The 26,925-nt window shown below is 34.8% G+C and overlaps 1 protein-coding gene across 4 annotated transcripts in view; it reads right to left on the reverse strand.

Annotated features, from left to right (window-relative positions):
- Positions 1-26,925, reverse strand: part of FER (FER tyrosine kinase) — a 158,201-nt gene that overhangs the window by 58,585 nt on the left and 72,691 nt on the right. For all 4 annotated transcript variants that reach the window (XM_064735465.1, XM_064735467.1, XM_064735466.1 and 1 more), the window contains 3 exons: positions 22,517-22,609; positions 15,929-16,132; positions 12,344-12,466 (listed from right to left, as the gene is read on the reverse strand). In XM_064735465.1, coding sequence (XP_064591535.1) covers positions 12,344-12,466; positions 15,929-16,132; positions 22,517-22,609 — 420 coding nt within the window. The remainder of the gene's footprint in view (positions 1-12,343; positions 12,467-15,928; positions 16,133-22,516; positions 22,610-26,925) is intronic.

The following is a 26,925-nucleotide window of genomic DNA, read 5'->3' on the forward strand; positions in this document are numbered from 1 at the left end:
AATATAGTGTTCAAAACACAGTGTCATTGGTCAGATAATTGCCTTTAATTAGTAAACTATAATATGAACAGTAAGGTCAAAAATAATAAGACATTCTACTCCAAGTTTGTTGTCTCACTAAATCTACTTGAATTGCTCTGAGTTTAATATGACATCAATTAATAATCTGAATAGCTGTCAGTAATTAAAGACATCAATAAGGCACACTTATCAATGTCAAAATCAATGCATAAATACTAGCACTCATAAACAAAGGTTATGAAATAATGTGTCTGATCACGAAGTTCATCATCTTCTCTAACTGCTTAATTCTGATTGTGACTAGAATGTAAGGATTTTTCCAGCTGTCAAATGCCATTACTCTACAGATTCATCAAGTGTGCAAAAGATAATGAAAGTTACAAAAGAAATGTGACAGCAGAATGGGTCAAAAATATTCTTGAATGTAGGTGTAGATCAACAGACACTTTAATGCATATCAATCCAAGTCACAGAATTTTTCATTTCAATAGAGTTAGTTGCTTCTAAATCAAATGGAGCAAATCCAGTACATTTTTGTACCTAATCAAAGTAATCTGAATGACACCAAGCAGAGCTCCTGAGACTATTAATGCCCATTAATTTCACCCAGAAGGAAGACATTTATGATGCAGCCCTTTTCTTGTGACATCGCTATCTCTTTGCCTTGTGCTTGTTCAGATTAATTTTGGACCACAGAATATAAAAACACTTCAGAAAAATTCAGTCACACAAATTAGCATTTGAGCATACTCATTTGTAATCTTAATTATATACCTTATTTCCAAATGGAATAACTTGGGACATCTACAAGCTTACCACATTCTGCTTTATTTCTGTCCTCTAGCTTCCCCCAGGAGGAGAAACTGAATTACATGAACATCACACTTGAAGAACAGGTTTACTGATAGGAATCCTATCAGTTTATCTTACTTTGGAGGTACTTCTACATCTGTTGGTCAAACACTGAGAAACAAGTTGTCAACCAGACAGTTCACAAAGGGGAGAACTTGGTCAGCCATGACAGTTACTCCTACCCAATAGCCAGGCACTTGATAACCCACATCACACACAAGGTTTTTATATGCAGCAGCTTGCTAGTGACTATCTTTCTAGACTCTGGGCAACCACTCAGCACACTTGTCTGATTTCAACAAAGAAAAGCATTTTCAAAGAGAAGAGTTATTTCAGAAGTTAATTGTAAGTGACAAAAACCAAACCTCAAACAGACCAGTAATTAAAGAAATAAAACTTTCAATTGTGAAAAGCAATACTTAGAAATAATAAGAAATGTCTCCTTTTACTCATAAAGTATTCTGGATATACACTATTCTTTTCCTGTATACACAGCATTCTTTTATAATGTTAGGGTGTTACATGGTTCCCTAGGCCATGATAAGGTTCAAACCTTGAACTGTTAGCAAAGATGCAATTGTTCATCATTCCTTACTTTAGTGAGCATACAGTGGAGTTGTGTGCAAGGCACTGAAAACAGTTTGAATGGCAGTTGATTGCTGCAAAAAATGAAATCTCAATTTTCCTTTTCTGAGCTATGAGACTAAAATGTTATCACTATTACCCTAAACATCTTCAAAACACATAAATGCAGTTTTTATCCTGCCCATCTCCCTTCATTAGGAGAAGTTACATCAAAGAGATCACAAATTACTATACCAGGAAGAAAGTTTACAAATCATCTGCAGTAAATTATAATAGCTTTCAGTAAAATAGAAAACATAATCACGATCTAATACTTAGTGTTCAAATTCCCTTAGCATTATTTTTCTATAATTCTCAGTAACAATTTCAATCATTAACAATCCTAAAATGGTACTTTTTCAAATTAAAAACCAGCAGTAAAGCAATCAGAAAATAAACTTTTAAAAACAGATGTTTTGAGAATTAGGTATGAATTTATGACCCTCAGCTTAAATACTTGGTTCTAAAAATCTTACCATTTCTAAAAGGAGAGAGAAAAGGCAGGAGGAAAAAAGCCACCTGTGTATTCAGTTTCAGAGAACCACCAAACAACATCAAGATTCTTACCCAAACTCCAATGCAAGATTTTTCAAAGAGGAAGAGTGAGGAAATACTGATCAGGCACCAACACTCTGAGTAAGTAAGACTTTTTGTTACCATCACTGTTATTTACTCATCTCCTGTTCTCTGTCACATTATTTACTCTTCCTAGGTCAAAAGGCAGTATCTATAACTGTCACTGTTTTTCATCTTAATTGTAGATGTAGCAAAGTGAAAAAGGATAAAAAACTCTATAGGCTGGAAACTTCAGCTGATTTAAGGAGCCCCAGAAGGAATCAACCAAAACTTATTGCTTTAAGAGAACTCAAAACATATGACTTTCCAATCTTAAGAATCTATCCCAGAACATTGTGAAAAACCTAAATATCCTTCCCCTTTCCCTCATCCCAGTACATTAATCCTTAACATTCTTCAAAAAAAACTCAAAATAGAGGGATATGGTCAACACCTCAGGAGTCAAGTGCACAAACAAAGATGATGCCTGTTTCTTCATGGTTTAAGCAGAAAAAATGCATTAAAAATACTTTGGAAAGTATTATTTGCTCTCCTTCTTACAAGTTAAATAGGAAATACGGTAGTATGAATTACTGCAGCTAAGAGCTATTTTTCCACATCAACAAAAATGGAAAGTTAATCTTTCATTTCCAATAGTAAGGATAATTAGAGTAATATTCTTTTTATGGCTAAGAAAATCAGAATCACAGACAATTTTCATCAGATGGGTATTCAAATCTCACTTATCAGAACTTGATGAACCAGACAAAAAAAAAGTAACAGCTGTGTACATGTGGATAGGGCTTATCAGCATTGGAATGAGAAATTGTCTTTTTAGAGAAGTACTATTTTTGATACCACCTATGCCAGTAGATCTAATGTTCATATCAATTTCATGAATCATAAACTATGTGTTTCAAGTCCTTCAGATTAAGTACAGAAATAAAGGTAGCTGATGGGAAAGATTTTTCATAAGAATAAGTGGGTTTTACAGGAGGGGTTTTGAAAAACCTCACTGGCAACTTCTTTAAAACTGTTTCAGAATAAAGATTCATGAGCTGTAAAAATTGTTATGGAAGCTGCTTTGCATTATTAACAGCACTGTATTAAGCCACACTGATGAAACTCAATGTGAGCTGTAAAAGAGAATAATAGCACAGACAGGTTTAGCTCCTTGGGAAAAAAGTACTATTTTATCTGACTTCTTACTATTACATAAAAACTCTGTGAAGTTCAACCCTCCTGCTAAACCAAATTCTGAATTATCATATAACAGGAGAAGTAAGATTTGGAAAAGCTACTGTGCAATTTATAAACTGCAGAAGTGACCTCAGATTACCTGCACAGCTGTTCTTTGACCATTCTTTCTTGAAGATCAGTAGACAAAGTGACTGTACAATTCAACATACAATACCTGTTTTCCTCAGGGTTTTTTTGCAGTTCTTCCCTAAACTTATGTTTTCTTTTTCATGAAAGGGCTAAAATGATGCTAAAAATATTTCAGGAAAAAAACAGGAAATAAAGAAAAATAAAGAAGTTTAAAAAAACAACCGAGAAAAGAAAAAGACATAGAATGTGAAATACTTAAGCACAGGAAAAGGAAAGTCAACTTTATGTCAAAACCTTTATATTTCAAGGACATTAAAACACACACTATTCCTCTCGACTGAATACAGTAAATTCAGCTACCAAAACAAAGTACTCTGAATCATCTATTAACCAAATATATTCCAACAGAAAAATTATCAGCTCTGGATCAGGTATGACCAACAAAACACTCAAAGGCAAACAAAACCATGGGGTAACGTGAGTTTTCATTTAAACATTCCATGTAATTTAAACAGAGAGGAATGGAAAAGCAGAGTCACATTATGTATGCACAACACACTCCCCAAACACTCAAATTATTAAAATAGGCTAAAATATTTTCAGATATGTGCAAACACATTTTCACTTCCACCCACATATGGAAAGGTCAAATGGGCTTGGGGGAACTACAGGTGTTTGTAACAATGTCCAAGACAGTTTCCTTGAACTATATAAGACACTTAGCCACATACTTAGTTCCATATCCAGTTATTTCCACTTAGATTTCTTTACCCCAGGAAGAGAAAAGCTCAATTCATCCCTCAAAAATAATGTCTAAGTTTCAGTGGTCAGCATGCAATACTTTTCAGAGTGCTACAGTTCCACATTAGACCTTCCACCAAATTACTATTTTCTTAATAACAAAACCCCAAGATTCTTCATCCTAAGTTTTTCTAGCCACACATGTTTATTTTGCATTGTCTTTCATAAGCTTCAGATAGCATGTTAAAAGCGCTGAGCTGGAACAGAAATAAGCTGTCCAAATTTCAAATAATCTGATGTATTAGCTGATTTGCGACTGTGAGAGCACAGGAAAAAGGCAAAGCCACACAGAAAGGAAACTGTAGCCTTAACTTATGAGATTTCAGTGTACCAGTGAGCTTGACCTGCATTCCATGTAAGATGTTGGCTTTGAATCAGAAGTCATACAACACTACATGGATGCCAAGAGTTTAAAAAGAACATGCTGCACTGGGTTTTTTACATCAAATGCATACAGTTCTTTAACAAGATATTGGTATTTTCTCACATACCACAAACTCATTATTCAGATAGCAAAAGCAATGGAAAATCTCTTAGCAGCAGAAAAAAAAGCTGATCAATGAAGGACACACAAAAGGAAGAAGCAAATACACGAAATGGTTCTGCTAGATATTAGCAGATTCTATTATTACTTTAGTAATCTTCTAAATGCTGTCTTCCGCAATCTTTTTTCTCCTGTATTAGTGACAAAATTTTCCTGTGTGGTTGGTCTGTAGAATATACAGATTCTACAGACAGATTACACAGTAATCTTTGTTACTGTGTTGATTCTGGCTGGGGTAATTTTGTTCACAGTAGCTAGTCTGGGGTTATATTTTGATTTACATGTTAAAGCATTCTCTTGACAAAGATGATTGCCCATGAAGCAATCTTTATGGCATGCATGTGTGCACATCCTTCTCTAAAATTAAACATGAAATATAAACAGTGAATGTGAATGTTTTGAAGAATTTACCACCTATTCTAGCAGCTGTACAAGTAGCTGTGAGGAAACAAGACAACTGACACCAAACAGACCAAAGGCATATCCCATACCATACAGCATCACTCCTACCATATAAAGCTGCTCAAAAAGAAGGAAGGGGGAAGATGTTTGGAGTGAAGGTATGTTGTGGTGCCTGGAGTTGTGCTTCCCCAGTTGCAGAACTTTGTTTTCCCCCTTGTTGATCTGCACAAGGCCCCTGTCAAATCCATTTCTCCAGCCTTTCCTGCTGCTCTGGACGGCAGCTTGACCCTCTGGTCTATCAGCCCATCCTCCAAGACTGGTCTCATCAGTAAGATTGCTAGCCATCACCCAGCTTGTAAATGAAGAAGTGGATAAAGGAAGGATTGGACACACGACTGACCCTAGGGGTAGAGCAGTAGTTACTGGCCTCTAATTAGACTTTGCAAACTGATCACCACCCTCTGGGGGTGATCTTGATTTTAGTAATACACTATGTAAGTCATTGGCAAATCTATTAGGAAGAAATCCAAGCGACAGAAAGGACAGAATTGGTAATAGCATTTACTTCATAATGAACTGAGCATGAAATCCATGCACTACCCTCAATAGTACGCTAAGTACAGTATTTACTTTGCAAATAAGGAATCCTGAAGCCTTACCTGTTCTCACCTCTGAACTCCTCCTTAATCAACATTTAAATAAACAGATCTTCTTGAGAATTCAGACACTATTACATACATCAGATGCACTAACCAGATTTAAGAAAAACGTATCCTTCTTACCCTGTAGCTCCTTTTTGTGTGTATCCTTTATTCCTCCACAGCTGAAATGCCATTTCACTCCTTTTTAACATTTTGTTCCACTTAAATTGGCGGAGGCCAAATACTTAAGCAACCACAAGCTACTTCACAGGAATTTAAGAGCACAGGCACTCATTCCTATTCTTAATCTACACTGTGTTTTCTGACCCATGAGAGCCAGTGTTCAAGGAAGGTTATGTGCTTGTCAGCCACATACCATGAAAACACTGAAAACTCAAAGCATTATTTGCCTTAAAGTCATCCTGACTGCACTAGTGAAAACAGGAATAAGAATATAATTAGAGGACTACAAGAAGTTTACTACAAAGGACTACAAGAGTTTTAGTTCAACAGAAAAACTGCTGCAATCATACACAATTCCAATATAATTTTTATTGCACTATATTAACATCTGGTTATAAAGCTTCTGATAAAAGGCCCAGTTTTTAAAAGTGCTCCATAAGGCACAATTTAGACCCAGAATATTACAGAACACAGTCAATCCTTTGATTTTCACGTGTATAGCCAAATAAACAGCAGCAAATTCTAGTAAATCTAAATAATCTTCGATGAAGGATGCTTTGATTGAAGTAGTTTATTCTCTTAGCTATCAGTTATAAAAAAATATCGTCTTAAATCTTTCATTTAAAAATTTTTACCCTTTCCTAATAATATACCTTTTTATTTTTTTTAAGAATGAATTGCTTGCTTCCATCTCTTGCTTTATAAATTTTACTTATTTTTTCTGCTTCCTACTGTTTCAGTTGTGTTTGAGATAACTCATTTTATTCAATTTGCACTCTACACAGCAGTATGGCATTCTGTAATTTTTTTATATGAAAGTTGCACAGAAAGTAGGAATGCACATGTTGCCAAGGTTTAAAATTTCAAGGACAGAGAATTTTCTTTATTAAATTGGTCAGGAATTACATTGTGTTTGTTAAAATGAAATTCATATCCTTGATAAAATACTTTTTTTTCTAGGTTTGAGCGTAATGCTTACACCCTTTAGGAGGGCTATCTTTCAATTTTAATCTAAACCTCATCATGGAAAGAAATACCAGAAAAACAAGACTGAACCAGAAACATTCAACAGAGCTGATGTTTATTGCCATGGCCTCTTAAAAAAACTATAAAAAACTTTGATCACTGAATATAAAACAATCCTTATTAGTCTTTGTTCAAGTAGCCTTATCTGCCTCCATTATCATGAAGCATTTTAATGAGATTTTTTGAGAAAATAAATCCTTTCAATTTTGAAACAAGTCAATATACCTGAAACTATACATAAATTTGGTTCAGTACTTTGTTAGCACAAAGAGTAAATTACTCTCTTTTTTCCCTTTTCTCTACAGGATGACATGCCTTGACAAGTACAGGCCACCATTAAGGATGATGCATTCCTTTTGTTATCTGACAGAAATATTGCAATAATCTCTGCTAAAAAATGTTAAAAGCAAATCCTGTGACACTTCTCCAAATTCTGAAGGAATGAGAATGTAACTGAAATGTACCTCTAATATTAGGATATGAAACTCTGCTCTCAAATGTCAATAGCTGCAGGCTGTTGATTAATTTAGTGCACATACAATAAATACATTCATTTCCTGTAAGTATGTCTTTTGCATATTATAAACATTCCCTTTCAATTGTGATCAATTTCCTTAAAAAAAACTGAAGATGTATTTTGACATTTGAAAATGCATGTATTAGACTTTAACCACGCCCATGAAAATTACAGCTTTAGGCCAAAAACCAATGCCCAAAGATCACTACCACCATGTGCTTCTTGGCATTTCTACAGAATGCCTGGCCAAATTGGTGGGTATCACACAGGTAAGCCAGGTAAGATAAGCTGTAATCCTCTCTGGAGTGACAGATCTAGCCAAGGTAGAGCTGCAATAACTGCATCACTCCCTGCTACAGGCTTCTGCTGTCTTTTGGATTCCTGCTCCTCAAGAGCTGTCCTCAGGTCAAACAGACTCAAGATGATCTTCCCTACAGGGAGCACCATTATTGCCACTGCTTCCCTCTGCAGCACCTTAATTGTCTCCAGCCATGAAATGAGCATCTGTAATTGTGTGACAGCATTACTTTGTGATAAACTTGGCCTTTTAAGTCTCCTTGTTTCTATTCAGTATCTCCCAGCAGGCTGAAGAGTGCTTCCCTGAAACAGAGACTGCTCAGCAGCCTCCTTCAATTCCTCCTCCTCCTGTGCTTTGCTGGCCTGAGGGGCACACAATACCTGAACTCTAAGCACATGTGTTGTCTGCAACAGTGAACCTCAGCTTGCTTTGCTAAAATAAAACAAGCCTCCCCAGAAAGTCCATCAACAAAAAATTAGCATAATTTCAGATTGTTACTAATGGATTTTCATGAAGAAAATCTAACTTAAATTTACAGCTCTTCACAATTTCCTTCCAAGTCTAACTCATCAATACATTCATACCTTGCAAGACAGCTTCAGATCTGCAGAGAATTTTCACGTCACTTGCAAACTTATTTATCAGCACTAGAAACATTAATAAGAAATGCCTGGTTTTTTTTCTTTCAGCACTTTTCTTTCATCTCATCATTTATGATTGATCCATCATTTTCCTATGTACACAAAACATATCAGACCATATCACAGGCTTCTTTGTCACATAAAAAAAACCCCAGAATTTTAAAATTAAAGTTACTAGTAACAAACACATGGCTTAACTCATCTGACAAAGCAGCAGTTAATTTTTTTCATAAGTTCAGAATTTGAATTAACTACAGAACATTCATATACCATGAGTATTTCAGCACTAGTGAAATAGTAGTAGATCTTCAGAGCAAATCAACTGGTGCTCAGAATCTGAAACATGTATTTGGGAGAAAAGCATCATTTCAGGCTAAATCTTTCCTGGTTCTGAAAACTGAGCTCCCTCCCATGAGCAGCTGTGCATCCTGGGCAGATTTGCTTCAAAGGTGTATTTACGATCCAAATGAAAACTTTAATACAGGTACACTTAAATAAAAATGGTATCCCTTATTTTTTTGATCATTCTCTGTTCTAGTAGTCAAACTGAAGCACATTCACACCTTAATACAGGTGGTGTAATCTGTAAAAATATAAAAAGGAATTATATTTCAAGAAATCTATCAACCTCAAAAACAGGAGCTCAAAGATCTTAGAAGGTTAAAATACATCCAGTATGGTTAAAACAGCTTTTTTATATAATGAAGTCATTGGGTGTGCTTTGAGTTACTCAGCGGCTCTGTGTGCCAGTCAATCCACCAATAACAACCTGAAGAACATAATGTACACTTTTTTAAAGAAGATTATAAATAAGTATGAGACACTTTTCCATTAAAGAAGTTATTAGCAAATATCTTTTTAATGCCATCAGTTTTTCTAATTTAAATTCTATTATTACAGAATCATTAAAATTCCAAGCAGGCAATTCAGTCTACATGAAATGGGACATGGGACAGGCCTTTTGTGACACAATTAAGCCTGTTCCTTTCAAGGGCAACATCACAGAAGGTGAACACTAATTTTCCTAATATAGTAAAGGAGAATGAATGACTTTGGGAAGGAAGGAAAGCAAAAGCAAACTAAAAAGAATAACTTTTTTTTTTCTGTGAAGTTTGTCGTATTTAACTTTCAATTTCTAAATAGGTTATTACAGGGACAGCAATTTGCATAAGAAGATTAAAGATTACATGAAATGACAATGACTGCTCTGCAGCTATAATGCAAAAACAGTCTTTGCAGATGCCAAATGAACTTTAAGGAAATGATTAAAGACATCTTGATAATAGCACATGATGCATAAATTACCCCCAACACTAGGTGTCAGAGTGCATATCCTACTTCTGAAAACGACCTGAAATGTCTCCACTTTCCCATATGAAAGAGTTCCATGCAAATTAAAAAGGAAAGTTCACAACCATCTTCTGCTTAACTCTGAAGTACATCTTTCAGAATACTGCAAATAGTTTTTATCATATGGGAGAAGTAAAACCACCATAAAATTATAGCTCAAACCAAAACAATGAAAACATTTTTGAGAACAGTTGCTCTTAAAAAATTCAAATCATGTAGCTAACACCCTTTTCAACACTGCCTTGTTTGGCTCAAACTGCTGGTCAGGAAGCACTAAGTATACTATACATTGGTTTTATTTTACTCCAAGTATTAGCAGCTCTAGAAACTGACATCCTATTTCATAAATTCATGAAAGCCTACATGCAATTGCAACATGTATATTTAAAAAAATCTATACATTCACTTTCCTGTCATCCAATACTTTTCTTAGTACTAACAGTCACCCTTTCCATTACTTTACATAACATACCAGAACGGAAGTAGAAAGGCTTACTAACCCAAAGGACTCTTGAATATTAAGACTGATGCACACCAGGACAAGGTCAGTCATATGAAAAAACAGATGCAGCCTGTGGATTTTACAAATAGATGCCGATTACTTCCATAATTTTTGGGAAACCTGAGTAACTGAAGTAGTTGTGCACTGCACCTCAGATCAACTATCAACTAACACAATTCTAGAGGAAATATTATTATTTCCACTAATTTTTAGTTAATACTGAGCTTAGTTGATACTAACTCAAGTCAACAAACCCAGGGAGGAGTGGACCCACTTCATTTTCCCCCTGAATAGAGGAAAAACAAAAGGCCTGTTGGAAGTTTGGGATTTTCCTTTCATTATCTTTCTCGTAGAGAATTATTTCCCATTTTGTTGCTGAGAGACATAATGACCAGGTACTTAAAAGAAAAAAGAAGTTGTCCCAAAAAGGTGCGGGTTAGTTACTCTCTTATGTGAGGATTTCTCTCGGAAGGGCACAGACACCCTAAGAACTGAGCTGGAAATAAGGAGGGCTGGGGCAGCTGCGAGCTCCATCTTGCTCTCTCGGCTCTGGAGAATGGTCGGAGCTGCCTCATGGGGGGGAATTCGCTGCTGCCACCAGTGCGGTAATGGTGAAATGACCAGGAATGTCTTTTGGGAATATGTTTCTTCTATAAGATAGGGACTAGAAAAATTATTCGGCTATAGTTACCCTAAACTTAACTCTATGAAGAGAAAATACAAAATGAAACAAAAAAGGAAGGAGTAAGAAACCCCCCATCATCAAAGTAAGCAACAGAGAATGAAAAATGAATGCTGTTTTACAGATAAGGTGTTCCAGTTTATCAGACAATAACTAAGATTATGTGATAATATTCTATACTACTGTTTTACATTTGCTGAAACAGGGCTGCTCTCACATTATGTACAGTCACATTTAAAACAAACATGGTATTAAAGAGAGAGAGAAATTTGCAAACAGTCTTAAAAAAATTAATTTTGAGTTTGACTATCCCTTATTTGTAGCTTAAACCATTTATATCAAAAATAATTACACATTAAAATTAATGTTCTCTGCTTTCACATGTGATCTAGAATGAATGTAAGCAGTAACTTATGTTCAATGAAGCATCAGTTTGGTAATCAGCAAGATACTAACCTAAAATGTGTATTTCCAATGTCCCACTCTTAAAATTTTAAAATTATATAGAATAGTTAAGGGCAGATAAAGTGCAATTTTGAGAAAAAGAACATACTTGACTTGACTAGCAGGAAAAAACTAGGATCTTGTAATAGGTAACTAATGGTGAAATATAAATTGTCGTACTTCCTAAAATTTTGATGAACACGGGTTTGAAACCAGTCTTGAAAAAATAAATGTATCAAGAACAAAAGGCTTATCCATAGCTGAGATGCAAAGATACAAGTGGAGTTGCCTTATGAATGAAGTACCAGCTAGATAAATACTAACTGTAAAACTGCTGGAAGAACTCAAGGAGACTCTCAAAACACTGATACAGTTTAATATTAAGTCCTTTTTATTTCCATCCTGAAAGACTTTCTGCAATAGCTTCCTGATTAAAAAGTAAATTTTTGTTTCAAATTTTCATTGATACTGGAATATCAGTACCTTTTCTTGTATCTAACTTATTTTTGCAATATGAAATAGGGACAAAATGCAGTTGCCATAAGTCTTCCAAAATTTCATGAGACCTTCTCCATTGTATAAAATAGATTTTTTCCTTTATAAAAGGAACTAAAATGAACTACTACTTTGAATTACTTAGTAGGGAAATCCAAATGGGAAACCAAAAATAAAAGTATGAGGATACTTGATAAGAAGTTGAATGCTGTTCTTTCAAAATAGCAAAAATTCATGGTAAGAATCAGGATGGAGAGCTGTTTCAAGTGAAAGTATTGCACAGAGGTGAGAAGTTTAATAGAGATCAAGAACAGAGTCACAAAATAAATAAAAATTAAAAATTTGCTGAGAAGTTCCATAGAAGCTTATTTAAATAGTAACAGAAACCCCCAAAGTTATTGTCTGTCAAATAAAGGTTCTGGAATGTATGCATTACCTTAACAACAGGATTAAGCAGAACAACACCCGACTTCTTTGTAATAACTTGCTTCGTTGTGTAATGATGTTCTATAAGCTGAGGAATAGTTGGAAAGCCAGTTCCCTCAAAACGATATTGATTCTGTATGGAGGAAAAGGAAAAACTTATTTTTCTATAAGCAATAGTTTGGACAAGAAACTGCAAAAGTGCTTGACCAAACTTTCTTCATTAGTAACAACACAGAAAAAAAATGTACATTTTTATAGAGTTATTTTAGATGTCTTTTCTGATCTATTGAGTAGCATTTATACTCACTTAACAGGAATGGCAGTTATGAAAATGATAAATTAATAAAAGAAAAATGACTGCATCAGTCATTTAAGGCAATATGATAAAATAACTATTTAAACTCGTAATTTAAATAGATAGGCCAGTTAAAATCAAAATTATTACAGAGTGAAATAAAAATATTATAAACCAGAAAAAACAACACCAACTTCTTATTTATTTCTAAAAATTACAGCAAGCAAACTAAAAAATCTATATGATAAAATACAACAAGCAATAAAACAAACAGGAGATACACAATAGCTATCCTAATCTCATCTTCCTGTACTTAGTGTCTCCTAAAATTAGTAAATCCCTGGCACAGAGTATAGAATGCATGATTGGTCTGTAAAAAGAGTATTTATCAGGAATGTCTAAACGAGCTAGAGACAAAGGCAGGTGATACACAGGCTTCAAAGGGAAGTTGGGCAGGATCCTGCAGCTGATTGTGAAACACGATAAAGTCTTCTGCTTTCCTAAGTCTCAGCATCTACAGACAGAGAGCTTTTCCCAGAAGGCAGTATCTGCCACAAGCCTGACAATGCAACAATGAACAAGTACTGCTATTTTCAAAACTCAGAGCACAGGTGGTGATTCAAGTTCATTTGCACAAATGGGCAATGAACACCTCTACCACTGGCATGCTTTCTTTCTAGCTTGAAGGGCTGAATTCCTTACAGAGTGACTTTAAGTTCATTGTTTCCTTGAGGGTTAAAGCATTAACTTCCTGAAATGTGTCATTGCTGTTGGTAAAGACAGCAGGGTCTTGTCAGCTGTTTTTAACATTCACCGATCTCTGTCATAAAAATGTTTCCACAGTCTGAATGTTTTGTTGTTTGTTAAATAGTGACTCAGCTTTGATTGACCACTAAGACTAGTTCCCATTCCTTTAAAATAAGCTCCTTCATACTTCTGATGATGATCCAAAAAATCTGCTGTCCTAAGAGACTCCTCAGCACAACTACCACTATTGCCTATAATTTCCTCATTCCAGATCCAGCCACTGCCCATCTGCTGCCATTTATGTAAAACCTTTAGAGCAGAGCCACTGTCCTTTCATTCTGTGTATTTATACCCAATTGTGACCCTTACTAAGATCACTAACAAACAAAAATTTTTAAATGGCACAGTCTCAAATAAGCAGAAATGAAAACAATGATAGCCTTGAATGACAGCAATGAATTTTTATGCTTAAAGCTGAATGATGAATTAATTTATCACACACATAATTGTATCAAGATTAGCTTTTAAAATAATGGTAAAACCAGAGAGAGAACACTTAAACAACTGAAGGATTGCTGTTAAAACAGATGTCCTGCTCTAATCTTCAGTACTTGAATCAGAAAAAAATATGGGAACCTGTCAGTGATCCAAGAGTGTGGTTTGACCAGTCAGAAACCCAAATCTACATTGTTCATACCAATGTAAACAAACCAGCAAATCCTTTGTACTAAACCCTCCTTAAACCTGCCTACAAAAATGTACATGAATAAATCCCTCATTACGTGACCCTAACACTCCCAACACCTATTTTCTAGAGCTTAATAAAGCTAACCAGCCTTCTAAAGCTAATAAACTTTTTCCTCATTCTCAGAAAATTCACTGAATAGGAATGCATACAGTGGACACAGCATCTTGAAGAAAAAAAGAAAGTGTTAACTTCCATGATTGCCAAGAAAATCTACTACAAATTAATCCCAAGAGCAGCTGAACAAAATGCTTGTAGATTAGTAAATGTACAAGCAGGTAAATATCTCGACCTGACAATGCTGGGACTGTCCAGGCCATGCAACAGTTTCAGTCTTACATTTCAAATTTAACTGCTAGATTCTATGGAGAGAAAGATAGCTTCTTTTGTTTTGTTTTGCTTTGGTGGAAACCCTCCTACACAGACACACAAAAGAAGAAGTCAGCTTACAGGTAGGCCCCAAAGTAATAGTTGAAACTTGGACTTGAAAGTCCAATCTATCTTTTCAAGATGTACTTGCACATACAGTGATTTGTACGAAATTATTTCAGTTAGACCACATACATAATGTCCTTTTATTTCTGCTGGGTCAGATCAGGGTGCACCAAGCACCTTGTAAGATTCTAGGTAGAGGTAATTTTATTGCTTTAATTTTCTCATTTAGCAGTCTGACATATCAAAATACTTTAACGTCATACAATCAAAATAAAATAAACACTGATTGTGTGTTCACTTCTACAAGGAAAATTGTAGGTGAGAACTAATGAACACTCTCCAGCATGACAAGTGTCCATAATCATTAATCCTAGAGAAGCATTGCAAACTCTGTGAATCTCAGAAAAATATTGCTGCTTCTCAAAAGAAAATAAACCAGGTACACAATACTGAGTTACCCCAGGCATGCTGTATCATCTGGGGATTCAGACAATGAAATTCCCTCAGTGTAGTATCATTATGCAATTAAATTTGAGAATTTTTCTGTACATGGGAAACTTTATTACAAGAGACTGAAGAGACAGCACTACTGAATCAAAACTGAGAATGATTTGCTGCAATTTCATACTTCAAGAAAAATTTCTAGCAATGTTATGGGAACTGTCACATTTTGAATAAGTTTAAAATTCGGCAAGGTAACAAGAAACTTACATACATTAAAAAAACCAAGCAATGCATTAAGAATAAAAACCCCACACTCTATAAAGGTAGATCATTAATATATTGTTCATTAAGTCATCGATTTTTCCTCAGAGCAACAAGGGGGTCAATTCTGGTCCTTAGAAGCATACACACTGTGCAACATCCAAAAGTGTTTGTGTTATACTGAACAAAACAATTACCACACGACTAAAAAGAAAATAGGCACCCAAAGTGCAACAGGGACTTCAATTCCCATGTTTACAAAAAACCACACAGATTATTTTCTTCTGCATGGCTATTTCAATTTTTCAGGAAGATGCAGTGGGATCATTACAGTCTGAACTAGAAGTAGCTAAATTTGCACCAACTATGAAAATGGGTAACCAACCAATCAATAACCAAATGTAAATGCATAAATAAACAGTAACAATTTCCAGATTTCAAAACATTTACAGAAATATCTTGGCTTTTCAGTATAAGACAAAAGATACTGAATAACTTGATACTTTCTACTTTTCCTTTATTTCCCAGAATGACCTTTACTCCTGATTACAGCACAGATGGAAATATTTCTAACAGCTTTCATATTTGCACATAAAGGCTAAATCCATTTGCTACAGCAAACTATGTAGATCCTAAATTGAATATTCAGTACTATATCAGAGACGTACATCAGCATATTGTATGATAAAGTGTCTCCGTTGTCCATCTGAAAACACAGAAAGGACATATTCACCAGGTTTCCCGTGGCTCTCTCGCACCAAGAAGTCTCCTTGCTGCTTTAACAGCTCCTGGGCTTCTATTCTTGGAATTGCACCATGATACCAGTCTTGCTCAGCCAATGGTTTCTCAGTGGTTGAGATTACATCAAAGAACTTGGGAAAAATATTGAAGAAAAATGTTACTATAATAGTACACTTTAAGAATTTCCTTGCACATGAAAAGTACCACAAACAACAATAATTTCTGTTTTATGTATCTAAATTATGTATTTCTATTAACCAACAAGATCAAGGCTCTTACAGCTCTTACACTTGCACAAAAGCATGTCGGTTGCTTTCTTTTCTTTTTACCTGAAAAATCAATATATCAAAAGCAGAAGTTTAAGGAATCATCTATAAAGCATGCAATATTTTTCATCTAGCTTGCAGTTTTTCGTAAGCCATACTGACCAACTCTTTCTCACACATTCTGACATGCTATTAACAACTGAAAATTAGTAATTTCTCTATCCAGACAGAAACTTCTCAGACAAAACCATAACACATTGAGACTCATACAAAGCACTTGAATTGGAAAAATTGTTTTCAGAGTTCATCAATTGCATCCCAAATCAATTAACAATTATGAGCCTTTTTTCCTAACACGTACCCTGTAGAGCAGAGTACACACTTGGGTGTAGTGTCTTTAGGAACTCTACTGTAAGGCACAAAGATTGTAAGGAATTGTTTTCACTACATGGAATTGGCTGCAAATGGAAGCTACTAGCTATAAGTGGAAGCTAATGAGTTTTAATCTATTATTTCACACGTTAATTTTAACATGCCTACATTGTTTAACAAAACTCTGACTAAAACTTTGTATTTTGTCACTGACCACTTCAGACTTATTTATTCCTACCTTTGGGTAGGAAGGCAAGCCCTCATTTAAGCTGTAGGTAATTCAAAAGCTCATAGAAATTCTCACAGCCAGAGTGGTAAAGCTCTGAACAATGTAACACAGTACACACTGTGAGTAGAACAGGTATGCAGATGTTTCCCAGACTCCTGAAGTGCACCTAGGCAACAGCACAGAGATCTCTGTCTCAGTGAAGCACAATCAAACAGATGCAAGCAAAGCAATACCATTCTGAATTAACCTCTGCTATTGCTCTGCCCTGATAACACCCCAGGCTGGGGGCCATCTGTACATTTAAGGTTCTTCTCAGAAGATACTTAGACTACAATGCCTCACCTAGTCCAAAAAACACTAGGAATGGTCTCAGACTCAGAGAGTGGAAATGAGCAGACCCAAGAATGGGAATCTACACAGGAATTCTTGTTTCCAAATATCTGCAATTCTTTAGTACTTGCACATATTTTTAGCTGTTAAAAATATCTTTGTTAGCTTCCAGTTGCCTAAGTTATACTTCAAAGAACCAGTTTAGTTCTTTGTCAGGATCCTTGGCCAGGATCTTGACGGAAAACTGGAGAACATATTTAAGAACCTGACAGACCCTTGTAGTCTCAGGTATCAACAGAGAGAGAGAATCATCATGGATGAAATTCAGGAGAATTTCAGACCTGAGATTTGAAACAAGTGCTATAAACCAAAAGGCTGATCACAAGAGAGAGTGTGCTCTGTTACAGAGTCAGAGATAGGAAGCACTATGTAAGAAATAACTACAGCTTGAACAAAAATTGCACAGAGTTTTTAGAGGCAAAAGCTGTACTACAAGGTTATGTGTTTATCAGCACAATGAGCTGTTTAAAAGCAGAGATATTGATTGGCCAAGAAGATATGACTATCTTTCAATTTCATCAACAGTTAAAAAACATCCCAGGTGAAAACTGTTCACCACTGTTAAATGACATTATGACATTTTCTTTCACAAATTTCTAAAAGAAAGAGAAAAGCTTTCAAAATGTTAGACAATGTTATTTACTTGAACATTTATTTCAAGTAAGTATTTTTTTATTTATTTATTCAAATATTCTGAGCTTGACTTGAAAGAAAACCTCGATCTCTGTTATGTTCAGAGCAGCAAACTCTTTAACAGGAGCAGATTCCTACTTGAGAGGGAATGCTCCTAAGGATAAAAGGACAGTACAGGGTGACTGATCTACTTCATGGCCTTCATGAAAGAAAGTTTAAAAAAAAAACCAACCAGACATGCAATTCATTTATATCTTAAAAATGAAGCAACCACGTTGTAAAATATGCTTATGTACAACTGGGTTCAGGCTGAGGCACCATTCAGACAATCAGGATCAAATCTCAAAACAAAGCATCTTAAGAGCCTTTATGACAGAGAAAGAGTTTATGACCATTTTAGACACAGATAACAATGGTATTGTGTATAACTCTATCATAAATTTTCCCTCCCTTTAAAATTTGATTGAAGTATTGTTTATTACTTCAGAAAGAAAGAGTGGAAATTCCGTGGACTTTTCTTTGTTGATTGTCCTTCAATTTACCTTACCTTTACTTTTTATCATATCAAGGTGGCTTTTCTGATGAAGTAAGCAGCAATTATTTTTGTCTTGAATGTTATTAAAATCACATTATTTTTATGAACAAGTCTCCTGATTCCAACATATTTCCTCTGTGATATAATATTGACCTTAACTGGCTATAGAATAAAACACGGCTGAAAGACTAGAAAAAAGAGTACCAATGCAGGATATATATCTACTTCAATATTGATTTTAATTCAGTTTACCACTATTAGTACTTATATTTCTACTGCATTTTATAGTTAGAATTAGACGATAGATTAGTCTTCAAGGAAAACAGAGGAGGAAAAAAAACCCTACCTGCACAAAATGAAATTTTCTTTAAACTCACTCACTGCTTTTCTTTAGACTCTACTTAAATATCAGCCAGCAAGTTAATATGACAAGTTTTACAATCTCATTTGGGGATGGATCTCTTGCTCATTTGTATGTACACTTACAGAAGCACTCAATGATTCAATAGCCTAAAGGAAGAAATATTGCTTCTAGGATTTGTTAATTTTGCTGGAAGGTAACAATAATTAACCAAACTGTGCAAAGAGAAAGGAACTCACACTGCAAATTTCAACTCTCCCTCTCCCCAACTTTTTGTTTATTGCCTATCTCTAAGATTTCCACTGCCCTTTAAGATCTCCATTTATTGCCATATTGCACCCACGGATTATTGGGTGGGGCTGGGGGGGCGGTGTGTGTTCTTATATATCTAATCACACTTTTTCTTCTACAAGGAGATGGCCTCACGTATTTCACCATGCTTCTCATGGTTTTCATCATCATCAAATCCTCATGTATTTTATCATGTTGTCCTCTTTCCTTATATTGAGCTCCTTTCTCCCTGCGTAACAACCCATTAAAACATATGCTCTTCTCCAACAGTAAAAAGAAGCAGTCCTCTGCTGCTTCCCTTATTTCAAGAAAAAAACTGAGCAAACAGCAGTGTGTTATTTCTACTCAAAAAACTGTATATTATTCCTGCACTTGCACCAAGAATTAAATAAAAATAATAATGGGGATGATATTTTATTGCACTAACAGCATGCTAAATATTCTATTTTTGTGTGTATTCTGAATGCAAATGTTCAGTAATCTCTTATTTCCCATGTTTGAGCAAACAAAACATTTTCTCAAGATATTTTTTCTCTCACGGAGTAAAAGAGTAGCACTGACACAAATAAGAATGTAAAGTAATAAATTTAAGTTGTTAATTGGAGACAATACCCTATGGAATATTTAGTCTGTGTACCTGGCTCATGCCCACATGCTAATAGTACACCATCTGAAACAAGCAGTAATTCCACCTACTATCCTATAAACAGTAAAAAAAAATCCTATAAATAAAAGCAGATGTTTCTGTCAAGCTCAAATGTTTCATATTAAAAAAATATGCAGAAGGGCAGAAGCTGGCATTCATGATGCAATTTGTTCAGACTCTTCATTCAGATTATTCACAGCATTTCATTACTGGTACATGAAAGATACCCCCACTGTTGTGTTTCCTCATTTCATTTAAGTTACATCTCTTGCTGTTATAGAAAATTGGCTTGTATTTTGTCCAAAAACTATCTGAATCCTTCACCTTGTTTCTTTCTCTTCAAACAACATTTTTTTCCTGTATTACCCTCTCATTCTGAGAGCACATACAGAATTTCAATGTCAACACACAAAAAACTCCTGTCTGCTTTTACAATGGCACAGTTTCCCTATGACTTTTTCCAGATAACACACAAAAAATTAGTCCTCTCAAATTTGTACAAACAAAATTCAATTTATTCCACCAATTAAAAATACTGGACAGTGTTTATAATGTAGCACTACATTTAAATCATTACATTGTTCCATTTCTAAAGTTTTAATATATTTAAAAATTGAATACTTAGAAATACTTTAAAAACTTTAAATGCTCCAAATCAATAATTTGAAAACAGGTAGGTAGGATCATTTTAGACTAGACTATATGAGAAGATCAGTACCAGTCCTTTTGCAAATCTGCTTTGACATCCTTTTTGTACTGGTCCATTTAAAAATATATATTTTTTTAAATGGATGTTAGTATTACTTTAAATACACATTCAGTAATAATTTTGAATACTTTGTTGATGGATAATAAGTTTTAAGTACCAGTTTATATATTTAGCAATTAAACATGCTTATGTAGTTGTCAGAAGGAAATAGCTGACCACATTTAATAGCTAAGTCATGAAGCAAATTTGAGCTGTACACACTGGTCAGCTTTTGTAACATACACAAAGCCGCTAAATCAAAATACAAAGTAAAAGTGAAAATTGGCTGAAATTATACATTGTAACTGAAGTAATTTAAGTGTCATTTAAGAAACAGGTGATCAAGATTGCACTTGTTACTAGATTTTACTTTCTGACTCAAATGAACCAACACCAATCTTAGTTCTTCCAAATATATTCCAAGGTTTCACCAATCCTATCTATCACGCACTAGAGCCAGATTTACATCACCTTACATGGAATTAAATTGGAGTGTGGCACATAGACTATTTAAAATGACACTTTAAGCCAATTGACATTTTGACATCGACTTTCCCTGATTTAATCTAAGCATTTTATTTCAAGATTTTTTTTTAAGTTTTTTTTTTATCTCAAGATTTTTTTTATCTTCCAAATTTTCTCTGAAGCAGTTTCAGATAAGTTTTTTCTGTGGTTTGTGGAAGTTTTTTGGTTTGTTTTGAAGTCATAAGTTTTGTAATACATAGAAACAGAGATGAACACTTTGTCTCACCTACATAAAGAACAGAGGTCACAGAAATACACATTTTCATCAGTTTTTAATATTAAATGCTGCATTTTTACCACAACTAGAACTTTAATAAAATGAAGATCACAATAATGTAGAGATTTTGTTTAACATCAAGGATATTTTAATATTTTAGCAAGGTTTTTCCTATTACTTTTCAAATGCCACACAACTTTTATGTTTTTCAGAGGAAAAGTCTTTCTACCCTAATTTTATCTCATTATTATATTTATATTTCCATTCCTTCATCACTATGTACAGTTGTCCTCTCCATACAACATGTGTATTTACACATATGTAATTTTTATCTCTTCCACCCCTTCTGTATACTATCTAGCTTAAATATGGTTTGCTGTGCCCTTTAATGGGTCCTTGGATGCAATCCTGCAGCATAAAATAGAAGACCCATTACTTCTGAAGTTTTCTCAAGAATGCTACTTTGAGCTTGTATTTTAGGTGACAAGATCACAATTAAAAGGCAATTTTAAACGAATTTTAAAACTTCACCCAAATTTCTTCCAGGTTTTTTTCCCCTTTTGTTTGATTTTTGAGTTGCGGTTTTTGTTTTATTTTTAGTTGGGAGGGTTATGGTGATCACATATTCAAGAAAAAGGCAGAAGGCTTTCAAGTTTTCAAGTACAATCTCATACATCCACAAGTAGAGGCTCAAGGCTTCTAACTAAACTTGCAAGCTTCCACATGAAACAAACAGAAGTAAATACAAAAGTAAAACAAACAAGGACATCTGTCCAGCAATTACAGAATTTCAACAAAAGCAAACTATATCTCAGAGATACTCAACAACCATTTTTAGTAGGGTTTTAGGCAAGATTACTTCAAGTAACTTATACAGTACAGGAGTAGTAGCAATAAGTAACAATATGCTTGTACACTGGAGCTTTTTTTTAAAAAATACGGGTAATACAATTACTGCAACAATTGGTAAAACATGTATGGCCATCTAACCTAATTATCATACAGTGCATTTCAAGAAAATCAGCTTCATCAGGAAGAATACTGTGAACGATATAGCACCACTCTGGAAGCTGCAAAGAACATACAAAATGTGATTCTCCTGAAGTGTGGCAAGTTGTTCTGACACACCACTATACCATGATATTATCCTGTATGCTGATCAGTCAGAACAATGTATATATAACATTGTTTTAATGTCATTTTTGTCCATTCAGATGAAAATGCATGATGTTTAAAGGAAAAAGAAATCTTATTTAAGCTGAAAAAACAATATCACAACACTACAGTATTGGTACTACTTACCGATGATGAACCCAACATGGATTTTGGAGACCTTATAATTCCAGCTATGGAATGACGTATAGTGTCAAACCTTGACACTTTATCCTTCTTGTCCTAGGAGAAAGGCCATAATCTTTAGTGAAAAAAGGCAAATCTGTAGGATCATTAATTTATTGGAGAATGTACAATATAGAATCCTGAATTTCACTTAAATAAAAGATATGGGCTGAACTGCTATTGATACAAGACAGAAAGTGTCAAAATCAGCAGGATTAAGCAGAGATCAATTTAACCACTTACAAATTCTATATTTCCTAAAATATTCTGTGCAAATATTTGGACTATAAAGAAAACTGAAATTCTTTTTTACTCCAAAAACAAGAGACATAAGTCTCAGTTCTCCTGAAATACCTGAAATTTTAAAGGGACAATGATTTGAAAATATGTAATAAAAATCCCCACACAGTAAAAAACTCTATGTATGTGCATTATCCTTACTTAATAGGTTTTTAGATTTTTTCCCTTTATTAACAGGTCCTTCTCTAACAACAGACTACCTGTAAATATTAGCATCCATTGGTGCAAGTAATAGGAGCCATTTCTCTTCTGATATTACTGTAAACCATAAGCGCCACTGTCACTTCTGACAAGCCACTGCCTGAATTTAAAATTCTGCAAGAAGAGGGTTCTGACTGGAACACTGAAACAGCCTTTAAGCATCTCTAGTTCAGCAGAAATCAATATAAATTCCAAAGTCTCAAAAGCTGACTTAGTCCAAAGACTGTATTTTTCTTCATCTCTACTATCAGCTCTCAAAGTAAGAACAACCTTTAAAAAAAAAGTATTTTCAATATGGATAAACTTAGTTTATTACTTGTAAATCACCTTCAGAAATGACAAAGATACTTCAATGAGTACTCATAAGGTATATAAACTTGAAGCAGAAAAATCACACATTAACAACCTCATGCTTTAGGTTAACTCAAAACTGTAAAAAACTGACAATGAAGACAGACTACAACTGCCAGTGTTACAAAGAAAAATTGCTTCCAAGTTTCCAATATACACCTTTGAGAGAAGAAAGCATAGATCTCATAATGTAAGAAATGCAGCTTCAGTTTATTCCAAGATTTCCAACAAATCTGCACACCAAATTTAGCAGTCTTTGAAAATTTTTTCCAAATAGAGTTTATTTTACAAGATACAGGTTAAGCGCTCTCTTAGCAAAATAACGCTATTTATTTTTTAGCAGAAGTCTGCAATTTGCCTTAATTTGTACGCTATTGAATAAAAGAGTGCAAAAACCAGCCAAATTGTGAGAACTTTGATAGGGAGTGCATCTGTCACAGAAATACTCATTAACAGGGTGCCCACTTACCCATCAATAACATTTTTATACATTTTATCGGACTCAGTATTATCATACACTAAGTAATTTAATTTTAGTAAAACAACTCTGTGCTGAAACCTGATTTTTATTCTTATGATGCTGCTGAATTAAACTGCTTACACAAAAAAAAGGAAAAACCAAAAATACCCCAAAAAAAAATCAACCAACCAACCAAACAAAACCAAAAAAACTTCATTAACAACTAAGACACAAAGTCTACATTAGCTTGCATGCTGGTTGTGGAATAATCCACTCCACACATCTCTTCAGAAGTGAGCCAGGAGATTTAACACCAATTATTTGTATACTTCTTACATAACAGGAGAAAATAAGTTACCAAAAGATGTACAAACTCTACTTCACTTCCCACAACCAAAATTCAAGAGCTCCCGTTCTAGTGGACACTAACAGCCTGCTTATCTAGCAACAACATCAAACTACAAGTAAGGTCCTACATTCACCAATTTCTCATTTACAAAAACACATTAACAACAGGGGGCTTTTTTCACTCAAAATATCAGGCTCAAGGCCTGGGACAACTTTGATAAGCACCACTGAACGACATACAAAGACAAACTTCTCCATTAAATAGAGTGACTATTGAAATGTGGATTTAAGGGATAAGCTTTGGCTTTGTTCAAAATGTAGCACATCCTGTTCCAACTATAGCACATTTATAAACAGTATTTAGCATTTCTACAGTTCTTTCCCCTGACATATTGAAACTAGTCTATATCTTACAGCAATGAAGACTCAGAATTTGCACAGCAGGCCTAACCAAACATATGACAAAACACAACTGCAGTCAGTACTGAGTTTATTTATTCCATTCAAGTATTTTAGGGCAACCTAGATAAAGCTAAAGAGCTACAAAAGTGGTCTTCTGCTGACTTTTTTTGCCATTTTCCAGCTGCAGTGTGCCTTAGAAGGAACTGTCTGATCTTGCAGGAAACCTGTTTTTCACTCAGAATATTATAAAAATCAGTATAAAGGGATTTTTTAATGCACATTAAGTATATCTTTTTTTCTGAACTAGTGTAGAACTGCAACCCAGAAGATGCCATCTACTTATTTTAAAATGTATTTATGTACATGCGTGTGTAATATCTTACTAGTTAAATCAGGGTGTTATTTTAAGTCTGATTTACAAAACAAAAGCAAATGCACATCACAGCTATCTTTCAGTGATCTCTCCCCAGCCCCAAATTTTGAACCTCTTAGTCAAGACACTCTCAATTCAACAAAGGATTTAGTAGTTGAAAGAATTATTTCAGGGTATTAGGTAACTTAAAAGTTCTGAAGGAACCTAGCAGAGAACAGAGGCACTCTTCACTCAGAAAGTTCATTACAATTGCACACAGTGCTCATTCCAACAGAAATCATGTCACCAAACAGAACAAACATGCCAAATATGTAGTCATGACAAAAGTTTCAAAGTTGTAAGACATGTGACTATCAGACTAAGCAATCTGATCTAGACACTGGAAAGGTATTAGGAATTCTGCTCCAGTGATGCTATAGAGAGCAATATGGAGTATTACACTTACTAGCATACACAACACAGCCACTAAAGCATATTAGCTGATTCAGTTTCATTTCAGTTCAAATTAATTAGTTTCAGAGACATCAAGAAAATGGCAGCATGATTTCTCACTTATTTTATATAACACCAATTTCACTAGAAAGCAAACTAACCTGTAGATCATAATATTTTATGTAATAACTGAATTACTACAGAAAAACTTGTACTCTACCATTAAGAAGCTAGGTATGCACGCAAATACAAGCTGTCATCAGAAAACGTTTTAACCTATTTCTTTTAAGTGAGTTTAAACACATATGTGTCATGGAAGCACATAATAAAAAATTATGAAAAATACATGACTGATATTTTCCTTTTTATAACTAGCCATGTTTCTAATGACTCCCCAGAACAAATTGAAATTAACTATATCATAAACTAGACATAACTGAAGTGGGGGATATCATCAGGTTTAACAATGATAAGCTGTGGGATGAGATGCCATCCACACACACCACTGAGATGCCCAGAGCCTGGGATAGCCAGGCAGGTCAGCAGGAGAACACCTGAAAGAACACCAGGGAATTTCAGTCACCCCAGACACAGAGTCAGCCTTGCTGGGAGCCCACTGAAATGACTCTACACAGCTGCAGATAGCAGGGGAGTAAACAGGAAGAACTGGAGATGTGCTCACACTTTCAGGGCTATAACCTCACTGGTATCACTGAAGCATGGTAGGGCAGCGCCTGTGGAGTGTCAGAATGGAAGGATGAAAAGCTGTTCAGTTTTCTTTCCTTCTTAAGAGGGGAAAAATTACTTCAGCTTTTTTCAAGAGATGTCACAACAGAAGACAACCATTCTGACATTCTTCCATTCTTTCTCTTCTCACAAGTGACAGAAAGAAGAAAATAAGCATAAGAACCAAAAAACAAGAGCAGGATTTAGGTCAGTTGAAAACCATGAGTGAAGCACCTGCTATTTTACCTGAGGATTTCCTCAACTGCATCTTTATATATGACCAGAATCTGGGCTTCTGTGTTTCCTGTACTGTCTTTGGGGGATCTTGTGCAGTGAGAGATGCTGTGTGTTTTAGTGGATTTTTCACTACAATTTATCTTCTTCCATGGTCATGACATTTAACTGATACATTCCTATGGACAAGTCGCTCATTTGCCAAGCACACAGTCTTGTCACTGAGTGCAATCACTGCAAATCTTAACAGTGTATGAGAAATAAAACAATATACCCAGCAGAGTGATGCAATCAAAAAGGTAGACCAGATGAGTCAGAGTCACAACAGTATTTTCAACGAACATAGGCAAGAAAAAGCAACAGGAAAAAAAGGTTTTGCTTAAATTGAACTGTGTAAAAGCCCAGAAGAGTTTTTTAGTGGTATAAATCCAGGACTAGGGCTGTATTTTACAAGTTTCTATAAAAGAAAAATAGTCTATACTCTTTTTTAAAAAGCAATGAAGTAAGAGGCTAGAGAGAGACCTAAGATAAAAATAAAATAGAATC

This window comes from Zonotrichia leucophrys, chromosome Z (genome assembly GCF_028769735.1).
Source record: "Zonotrichia leucophrys gambelii isolate GWCS_2022_RI chromosome Z, RI_Zleu_2.0, whole genome shotgun sequence".
In the NCBI taxonomy this organism is placed as follows: domain Eukaryota; kingdom Metazoa; phylum Chordata; class Aves; order Passeriformes; family Passerellidae; genus Zonotrichia; species Zonotrichia leucophrys.